Below are 11,170 nucleotides of genomic sequence, written 5' to 3'. Positions count from 1 at the left end.
AAGATTGCATTTGTTTACAGACTGTGGACTACATTTTTGGCTTTTTTTTGTAATCCGAAATTGCAAAAGCTGAAAATGTTTGAGAATATCAACTTTTAATGTTTGAGCCTAAAGGACGGTCAGTTCTTTATTACAAATCATTTTCTTTTGTAGCTCATTAAAAAAAAAAAAGATCCTGAATGTGAGCCAGGGCACTGACGACAAAGCGTTAAGAACTTTATTTTTTTGTTGCCAAGTAACAAATGAGCTTATTAAGATCCAGAGTGATCAAAAGTTTCTTTGACATCATTATCACCAAAAAGGAAAAAAAAAAGAAAAAAATCCAGAGCTTTGGAGAGACTGCAGTTCCTTCTAATAGCTGGAAGAACAATTAGTAACCTGTTGATCAAGTGTGGACTTCAGCAGCAGACCGCGCCGCTCTCACTACTGAGCGTTTGTGAAAGCCGCTTACATGTAACGTGTTCAAGTGCACGCATGTGTTGTCATCTAGCCAGTTCACAACACTGTAATCCAACCATCAGAAAAAAAAACAACGAAACAAATCGTCTCTGTGACCATCTCATTACGATGCGGTCGTGTTTGTATTTGGAAGCACATGCTGCACTGAAGCACCTCATTGTCTCTCAGACGAGCCGTGAGGAAGCCTTCTAACATGTTGCCATGCACAGACTATTTTCTATGAAGAAAACAGATCTATCAGAGCATTTTGTAACAAAAAAAGCACATGTAATTGCTTTTTGGAGTTGCCATTGCAAAAAACAAAAACATAATAAAGACAATAATACTATGTTTTCAACATTCTTTGAGTTTGAGTCATCACTTAAAATGTCAAAATCAACCAGATTTTTGTCTTCTTTTCTTTTGCAGTAGAATGTGTGAGACTTCAGTGGAGGCGTTTACAGTAGAGATCTACTGTTAATGACATTTATCTTGAATTCTCACCCACCTTCGGTAAATGAATGGTATAATTGTGTGCTTACCATTTGACAACATTACACTGCACTGTGTATATTTTCCTCTACTGTATGTAAACATTCAGTTTCAATTTTGCAAAAGAATAGTTTTGAGCGTGAAAGCCAATTTATGTATTTGTAAAAAAAAAAAAAAGTTGGGTGAGAATTGTTATTACTCATGTCTGTACATTAAGTATGAAGCTACAGCTGCATAATTAATGAGATGAGCTTGTGTTGGGACTGTGCGAGTTTCCTTTCAGAAACCATTAAAGCAGAACTGTTTTGACTTGTTCGCCCAGACTTTCTCAAAGGAAGGGGTGAAAATCCATCTGACTCCACAAAATATTTCTCCACCTACCTGTTGAACATCAGTGATTGCAGTAAAACTGAGCACCGGTAAATAAATTAACTACTCTTACATACAAAAAAACCTCAAGCTTTAAAGTAACACGAAGGAAGTGCTTTTGTGATTTGGGTTTTCATCGCTGGAGTGTTAAAAGGACAAGTGCAAACACTTTTCTTTCTTTTTTTCCACACCTGTTATCAAGTGGTGCACATTGATTCCTGCATTACAACTACAGAACCTCCACAAATAACACTTAAGTACAGGATTGGACACGAGATGAACTCCGACATGTTCAAACTTTCCACTCCGGTAGTTGGTTATTGACATCATTTTGACCCAACATGAACAATGACAATGGCCGGACCGTCACGACGTCCATGCTTGAAACCAGAAAGCACTGAATATCTATGCACAAATAAAGACTCACTGAGGTTGTCGGTGTTTACCGATCTAAAGCCAAACGTTTTGTTTGCGCAATTGTTTGTAAAAAACAAAACAAAAAAAAAATCACACTTTACAAACAATATTTTCCACAGTTGTACAGTGACAAGACCCCAAGGAAGGACAGTTCACCAGTACAGTACTTCATAGTGTGTGTGTGTGTGTGTGTGTGTGTTTATACTACTCCTGAGCCACCTGATGGTCAAAAGGTTTAAATCCAACTCTAGTCCAGACGGCCGGTCAACTGCTGTGACAAGTTTTTTTTATTTGCCCCCCACAATCCACTGCTGGAAGAAGGAAAGCGTTGAGGTCTGTGGCGGGGGGTAAGGGGGCAAGGGCTACTGGAGTTACTGAAGTGGAGACGAGTTGATTCCCAGAGCTGCTGTATCGGTGATGGAGGTGAAAGCGACCGCTAACTATCTCTGCAGACGCTGCCTAGTGGTTGGAGAAGAGACGAGTGGAAATTTTTTTTTTAATGTAGAGCAGAAACAAACAAGCAGATTAGTGGCACACCAGAAAAAAAAAAGTAAAAGATTATGTATGAATACAAAAAAAAAATGGTTCATCTGATGGCAGTACCTAATTTAATGTAATTAATGAGCTATTTTAATAGATAAGTATTTAGAAACATGTGATATGTGATAATATATATATAATATATTATATATATATAATATATTTATTTATATGGTAAAAGATTATGAATAAAAAAATGGTTCATTTGATGGCAGTACCTAATTTAATGTAATTAATGAGATTTTTAGTAGATAAGTATTTAGAAACGTGATATGTGATAATATATATATAATATATTTATATATAACTATATATATATATATATATATATATATATATATATATATATATATATATATATATATATATATATATATATATATATATATAAGCTTTTACAATAAATGGAAAGTATAACATTGTCATTGATATTGAATGAAACTGGGGGCAGCAACATGAGCCTCAATTTGATTTACCACTGGATGTACTGACCTATATCCTATTTCACATTACTCTGAAATCTCAAAGACCAAATCATTCTCAGGCAAGAATTTGTTAATAACAAAGACATAAAGTCATAGTTAATGACGAATTTTGATGTTTAGTAATGGTTACTTGTGCATCTATTTTAATAAAATTGATAGCTTCAATATAAAACATAATGATGGAGGCATTTACACAAACATGACAGAGGTGTGTACTCACTGAGGATGCTGCGTTTGCACAGAGGGCAGGTTTGCTGCAGCAGCAACCAGGGATCCACGCAATCTCTGTGGTACTCGTGAAGACACGGCAGCACCCGCAGACACTGAGACGACAACAACAACACAAGACACACAGGTGGTATACTATAATGACATCATGTATACATATACAGTGGGTACGGAAAGTATTCAGACCCCTTTAAATTTTTCACTCTTTGTTTCATTGCAGCCATTTGCTAAAATCAAAAAAGTTCATTTTATTTCTCATTAATGTACACTCAGCACCCCATCTTGACAGAAAAAAACAGAAATGTAGAAATTTGTGCAAATTTATTAAAAAAGAAAAACTGAAATATCACATGGTCATAAGTATTCAGACCCTTTGCTCAGTATTGAGTAGAAGCACCCTTTTGAGCTCGTACAGCCATGAGTCTTCTTGGGAATGATGCAACAAGCTTTTCACACCTGGATTTGGGGATCCTCTGCCATTCTTCCTTGCAGATCCTCTCCAGTTCCGTCAGGTTGGATGGTGAACGTTGGTGGACAGCCATTTTCAGGTCTCTCCAGAGATGCTCAATTGGGTTTAGGTCAGGGCTCTGGCTGGGCCAGTCAAGGATGGTCACAGAGTTGTTCCGAAGCCACTCCTTTGTTATTTTAGCTGTGTGCTTCGGGTCATTGTCTTGTTGGAAGGTGAACCTTCGGCCCAGTCTGAGGTCCAGAGCACTCTGGAAGAGGTTTTCTTCCAGGATATCTCTGTACTTGGCCGCATTCATCTTTCCTTCAATTGCAACCGGTCGTCCTGTCCCTGCAGCTGAAAAACACCCCCATAGCATGATGCTGCCACCACCATGTTTCACTGTTGGGATTGTATTGGGCAGGTGATGAGCAGTGCCTGGTTTTCTCCACACATACCGCTTAGAATTAACGCCAACAAGTTCAATCTTGGTCTCATCAGACCAGAGAATCTTATTTCTCATAGTCTGGGAGTCCTTCATGTGTTTTTTGGCAAACTCTATGCGGGCTTTCATATGTCTTGCACTGAGGAGAGGCTTCTGTCGGGCCACTCTGCCATAAAGCCCCGACTGGTGGAGGGCTGCAGTGATAGTTGACTTTGTGGAACTTTCTCCCATCTCCCTACTGCATCTCTGGAGCTCAGCCACAGTGATCTTTGGGTTCTTCTTTACCTTTCTCACCAAGGCTCTTCTCCCACGATTGCTCAGTTTGGCTGGACGGCCAGGTCTAGGAAGAGTTCTGGTCGTCCCAAACTTCTTCCATTTAAGGATTATGGAGGCCACTGTGCTCTTAGGAACCTTGAGTGCTGCAGAAATTATTTTGTAACCTTGGCCAGATCTGTGCCTTGCCACAATTCTGTCTCTGAGCTCCTTGGACAGTTCCTTCAACCTCATGATTCTCATTTGCTCTGACATGCACTGTGAGCTGTAAGGTCTTATATAGACAGGTGTGTGCCTTTCCTAATCAAGTCCAATCAGTTTAATTAAACACAGCTGGACTCCAATGAAGGAGTAGAACCATCTCAAGGAGGATCAGAAGAAATGGACAGCATGTGAGTTAAATATGAGTGTCACAGCAAAGGGTCTGAATACTTATGACCATGTGATATTTCAGTTTTTATTTTTTAATAAATTTGCACAAATTTCTACATTTCTGTTTTTTTCTGTCAAGATGGGGTGCTGAGTGTACATTAATGAGAAATAAAATGAACTTTTTTGATTTTAGCAAATGGCTGCAATGAAACAAAGAGTGAAAAATTTAAAGGGGTCTGAATACTTTCCGTACCCACTGTACATCTATATGCAACTGTAGGTTTTATTTAGAATCTTCAAATATGACAAAAGGCAGAGTGGAGTAGAATGCATGGCCACGCGTTTACTTTCTTGTCATCCGGGATACGTTGCCTCTCCCTAAATTGACCTCCTGTCACATTAGCCAGGCTATAAATGGCCCTGCAGGGAGTGTTAATGCGAGTGCTGGCTGACCTGGTTGTTGTTGAACGGCTCCAGACAGACAGCACAGTTGTCCGTCTCCACAGGTTGCGATGGGTCGCACCAGGGTTTGGGCTGACGATACATTTTGGTCTTCAGGGATGACATTCTCTTCAGAACATCCTGTTTAGGAAGAAGCTAAAAGAATACAACACAGCAGAATAACACGTCTCATGTAAGTGTCTGAAACTGTATTATTATTTTTTTAAATTTTGGTCACGTCAATACATGAAAGAGGCTCTACGCAGAAGGCATGGTCAGAGATGTGCAACAGTTCTTTTGCATACTTTTGGCAAATTTTCTCAAAGCTTCTATTACAGTTTAAGTTACATTTCACCTATTTGTTTGAGGCAACAGGATTTATCCGTTACAAAGAGTGAAATATTTTGCTCAACCTGAATGTAAGTGCCTCTTGGAAACAATGGGATCTTGATGCAAAGTACATTTTTGTGTTTGACCAAAAGCTGTTCCACAGCATGAGCTTATTATGATCCAAAAACTGCATAAAGAGGCTTATACACAGTAAATGATCTTACTCTACTAAAGGACAAGCATGTTGACTAGTCCACGGTAGCATTGTAACATTTTACTTCTAGTCAATAACATAAAAAAGTAGGGGAAAAAAACCTAAATTTGTGTGCTATGTATTAAATAACATTTACACCCTGCACCCTAAAAAAAAGAATCAGCAAAACGTTCATTTGACAAATAAATTGAAAAAAAGTGCACAATGTTACACTACTAGTAGACCAACCAATACATGTTCATAACTTCAGGAGCAATGGGGGAGACAAACTCGGATCTATGAAGTACAAGTTGCAATACCACAATATAATACTCATTATGAATGACCCACTTTAAATCATTTTAATTTGAATTACTTTGAATACTGCTATGAGCCATCCCCGCCATGTATTCTTATTTTATGATTTTTTTTTGAATGATCATTAATCTGATTATCAGATCATACTTACCTCTGAAATGTAATGGAGTAGAAGTACCTCAAAACTACACTTAAGTCACATTTCACCACTGTTTATCACCATGTTGGATTAGAAAAGACAGAAATGCTCAAATTACGCTGTAAAACCGTCCGGCTCCGTCGAGAAACACCAAAGAATAACCTGTGCTGACATCAGCGCCAGCGGTGTGAAGAGAGTACCTCTAAACTGTCGTTCAGCTGGTGGTCCTGGTACTGCCAGCGAGCCTGAACGATGACTCCTGTGCTGAGGATCAGAGCCACCAGGAGGACGGTGTCCCACAGCTGCTGCAGGTACTTCTACAGACACACCAGAGAGGAGCAACAATACTTTCACCTCCGGTTCATTTAAATATCAACACTGTTGATCAAATCTGTAGCACACCACCAAATCCAATGCCGCTCCCCACCTGGACCTGAGAGTTGCTCTCTCCTGTGCAGATGACCCCCTGCCACTCTCCGTAGCGACCGCCTCTCGATCGACCGCAGCTGGACCACAGCGTGAGCGTCGCTCCCTGCCCGAACATACAGCAGCATGCCCTCACTGTCAGCTTTGTCACCTGTTCACTTACCACTGACAGGTGATAAGGAACTAAGAAACACACTGTCAGCTCACCAGGTTGTCCTGCAGGATCGTCTTGTATGTGATTTTTGCTGTCGCCTGAAGGCCCCTGCAAAGAGGTCAGCGGGCATTTAGTACCAATAAAGAAATCTGATCAAACCTGAGTATGAATAATGTTTTTGTGTATGAAAGGATGTGTGGTCGCCTGCAGGAAGCATCTTCTTCACTCCACGACATGAAAAGAAAATGACTTTGTACTTTGATCCCCAATAGGGGATATTCACTTGTTACAGCAGAAAGGACTGAAGAAGTCATTTAACAAAACTAAATATTACAAAAACGAATATATACCCCGATTTAAAAAAAAGTTGGGATGCTGTGTAAAATGTAAATAAAAACAGAATGCACCAATTTGCAAATCCTGTAAACCCATACTTAATTGAAAATAGACCAAAGACAACATATCAAACTTTGAATTGACAAATTTTATTGTAGTATGAAAAACATATGCTCATTTTGAATTTGATGCCAGCAACACCTTCCGAAGCAGTTAGGATGGGAGAAAATAAAAATGCAATAACATTATTGGGTATAAAAAAGAGCCTCCCAGAGAGGCAACTGTGGAGAGGTTCATCTCTCTGTGAAAGACTCGGGGAAAATAGTGCAGCAATTTAAGAACAATGTTCATCAATGTCAAATTTGGGATTTCGTCATCTACAGTATATAATATCATACAAAATCTGAAGAAATCTCTGAACACAAAGGACAAGGCCAAAAACCAATATTGGATGGTTTTGCTCTTCGGGCCCTCAGGAGGCACTGTATTAAAAACAGACACAATTCAGTTGTGGAAAATAAAAGTCTGGTCTAAGAAACACTTCTGAAAACCATCGTTTGTGAACACAGTTCATTACTGCATCCACAAATGCTAGTTAAAACTCTACCATGCAAATAAACCATATATACACATGATCCAGAAATGCTGCCGCCTTCTCTGGGCCTGAGCTTATTTAAGATGGACTGAGGCGAAGTGGAAAACTGTCCTGTGGTCCTGACAAATGAAAATATAAAACTCTTCTCGAAATCATGGACGCCACTTACTCCGGGCTAATGAGGAGAGGGACCATCCGGCCTCTTCTTATCAGGCCTCTTCTTATCAGCGCACCAGGTGCACCACATACAAGCCAGTATCCAGATAGTATGGGGCTTCATTAGTGCACGTGGCATGGGCTGCTTGCACACCTGGGGAAGGCACCATCAATGCTGAACGATACATACAGGTTTTAGAGCGACATATGCTTTCATCCAGACAACATCGTTTATAGGGAAGGCTTTGCTTGTTGAAATAAGCAAGGCAAGACAATGGCACACTGCCTATTGAACATATTACAAATGCATGGCTCCATAGTGAAAGACTCATTTGCCGCATCATGGAAAAGGAGACCCGGAATTGTTGAGCAGCTGAAATCCTATACCAGGCAAGAATGGGACAACATTTCACTTTGAAAACTCCAACAGCTGGTCTCCTCAGTTACGTTTACAGTGTTGTTAAATGAAGAGGCAGTGCCCCTGTTCATACTTTTTTGTGATTATTGCTGGCATCAAATTCAAAATGAGCATATATTTTTCATAAAACAATAAAATGTCTCTGTTTCAACATTTGATATGTTGTGTTTGATCTAGTTTCAATCCAATATGGGTTTACATGATTTGCAAATCATTGCATTTTATTTGTATTTACATTTGTCAGTCACCCAACTTTTTCGGAAACAGGGTTGTGTGTGTGCCCATCTATCTATCTATCTATCTATCTATCTATCTATCTATCTATCTATCTATCTATCTATCTATCTATCTATCTATCTATCTATCTATCTATCTATCTATCTATCTATCTATCTATCTATCTATCTATCTATCCATCCATCCATCCATCCATCCATCCATCCATCCATCTGTCTATCTATCTGGAATAGGAATATAAAGGAATGAGGAATTAAGGAATTTGAAAGTACAGTTGTATCTGTGACAATAAAGCGTTCTCTACCTGAGCAGAGCTCCAATCAGCTTGGTGACATTTTCTGATGTCTGGATCACAACAATGGGCTTGGACAGCACTTGAGACAAATCCATCTACAATGGAAAGATTTTTAGGTCATAAACATGTCCTGGACAAGCACCACCCATTACAGGCATGGACTTTGGATTTCTGTCATTATAAATGATCCTAAGTCAAAATATGAAAATATTCCATAATGGATAAAAAATTTTAAAAAAAGAATTCTGCCATGACACAGACTAGCACACATTCAATTATAATGAACTGCAACAACTGACAAAGCCCACAGCAAAATACAAGTTTGTTTTACTCCGCTCAACTATTGCTCACATCTTCAGCCTGTGATTGTTGTCTGGTTATGGTAAAAGGTTTGTTCAGCCAATCTGAAGGGCAGACAAGGAAGAGGCCAGTAGGGGAGGCTAAGTTCGATGGTGCTGAAGTAGTTGTGGCGATGGGAGAGCTTCGGCGCACCATATACAGTATGACTGCTCCAATAGCTTCAGAATTAGGCCTAGGGTCTACGCCCATTAGGATGCAACGAGTGGAGACAAGGGGTGAGACCAGAACTGTGTACTCAGGCAGTGAATTTGGGTAAAAAATATCAGGCTAGTAACGCTAATAATGGAAACAAAGTGGAGAAATAAGATCCAAAGCACTGAAACGACGATAGGAGACACATACTGTTAGTAAATGCTTTTCTGTTGAGTTTCTGAAATTTTACCTCACTCATAGTGTTTTGGTTGAGAGCCAGAATGATCAATGCCGAAGCTCCAAGGACCAATGCTCGCTTCATCTTAAAGATAAAAGAGTGTTACGATCACTAAACACTCCCACTGAAAACAGATAAATGAGATGACAACAAATTCTCCTCAGAGACTTACAAAAGGACAATGTGGAAAGGCATAAAGTATTATAAACCAAAATATGTCCTAAAAAAAAAAAAAAAATCCATCTACTGACTTTATTGACAACTGCGTCAGCAAAGGACTCCTGGATCCCAGTGGAGGCTTTGCTGTCATCTATCTCCACAGGCACCAACCCGATCCAAGGCTCCTGCGTTTTGGTGTGCTCCTTGTCTTTTCCTATGCTCACCTGGCTCTCCTCATCTTGAACCTGACAACAGGAAACAGGCTGGACAATTGTCCTGCAGAGTGGAAATTCTAATATTGTCAGATATAACTTCTTTATATAAAATTTTTTTTTAAAAAAAATCCCTCAGAAATGACTGGACCATGCATCAAGCCGTGTATGGGCTGTTAACATGCATCAAGAGCTCAAAACTTCCTGGAGGACCAAGTGGAGGAGCTGCCTTGCTCAATGGCTGTACAGGGAGGTCAAAATTGTACTTGTTTACATTTTCTGCTCCCGTTTATGACCTTCTCAAACAAAATCGCTTCAGTTCATTCCATTCAATTAAAAACGAGTTCATGCTGGAGATGCTGGTATGTCTTCTGCTAATAATCATGTCAGTCAAAGTATGTGCTTGTATTGTACATGTATATCAGCATTTCATCCAATCATTGTTCAATAATTCGTCAACTGGATGTTGGTTAGGAAAAATAGATGACATTGCTTTTGTCTCTGGTAAACATTTGACCATCGTTTTACATTTTATAGACCTTATAATTACTCCGTGAATCTAAGAGCTGCCGTGGTGATGGCTTGTAGTCGGACACATTGGTTTTCACTCACTTTTACCATTTTCTTTAGGACAAGAACCGTGTCATTTGTTGACATTAATTACTTCCCTAAGGCCGACTCACTAGGACCAGGTCTCCCTGCAGCTCTTCCAGGTCCTCGTCCCGGTATTCGGACCTCCTGCTGCCCTTGCTGGACTCCACCACCTCCCCCTGGAGAAGAGCGCTCACACCGGCCCCTTGCTCAAGGAAAACCTCCACCAAAGCGACCTGCTCCGCGGTGATCACCAGCCCCGGCCACCGCAGCAGGAGGAGCCGTATCGTTACCCAGAAACAGCACCAGCGAGCTATAGCCATGGCGCGAAAAACAACAGAGTCAATTACGCTTGGAAACTGTAATTAATACAAACCTAATCAACTGTCACCCATTTTTATTTATTTTTAAAGCTGCTAGCGTTTTTTTGTTCGCCAGTTAGCCGGCAGACCCTCGACAAACGTAAACATGCAAAGCAGCTTCCGGCTCATACCGGAAATAGTGCGAAGATGATCATCTTGTAGAAACATGTACTTCATGACGTATAGGAATTATGAAATATGTAATAATGTTGTTGTTAATGCTCAACTTTAGCGAATGATGACTCGTGGCTCTTCCGTTGGCGGTTTGACGCTGTTGGACGTTGGATCCAGAGTTTCAACTTGTGTGTACAGCCTGTGGTTTTAACGTATGGTTTAAACGCCCAGAGCAGAAATGCGGCGACGAGAGAAAGACAGTCGCATACTTCCCTCTTCGTTTTAAAGCTCGACCAGCTGTAAGTACAGCTCGACTGCCAGCTTCACCTCCATAAACAGGGGCGTTGATATGGTTTCTTTTTTATATATAGTCCGATGTTCAGTTTGAGTAAACTCTGAAAGCAAATGTCAGCTTTGTAGGCTACTAATTCAATATAATGTCGAGCAGTAAATATAACAG

At 40.0% G+C, this 11,170-nt stretch overlaps 1 protein-coding gene across 1 annotated transcript; it reads right to left on the bottom strand.

Moving 5' to 3' along the window:
* Window positions 1-186: 186 nt before the first annotated feature.
* On the bottom strand, window positions 187-10,720 carry rnf215 (ring finger protein 215). Its single transcript, XM_069705963.1, has 10 exons — window positions 10,327-10,720; window positions 9,524-9,676; window positions 9,285-9,356; window positions 8,552-8,637; window positions 6,559-6,613; window positions 6,353-6,457; window positions 6,126-6,242; window positions 4,958-5,101; window positions 2,962-3,064; window positions 187-2,175 (listed from the first exon to the last, which is right to left on the bottom strand). The coding sequence occupies exons 1-10, from the start codon at window positions 10,555-10,557 to the stop codon at window positions 2,153-2,155; spliced, it is 1,089 nt and encodes a 362-aa protein (XP_069562064.1). The 5' UTR covers window positions 10,558-10,720; the 3' UTR covers window positions 187-2,152.
* Window positions 10,721-11,170: the final 450 nt, after the last annotated feature.

This window comes from Brachyistius frenatus, unplaced genomic scaffold, assembly GCF_029030835.1.
Source record: "Brachyistius frenatus isolate BFR_SWC_R1_liver_20210118 unplaced genomic scaffold, ASM2903083v1 Contig_60, whole genome shotgun sequence".
NCBI lineage: Eukaryota > Metazoa > Chordata > Actinopteri > Embiotocidae > Brachyistius > Brachyistius frenatus.
Note: the sequence above shows the minus strand (reverse complement) of the source record. Positions and strands in the feature narration are given on the sequence as shown.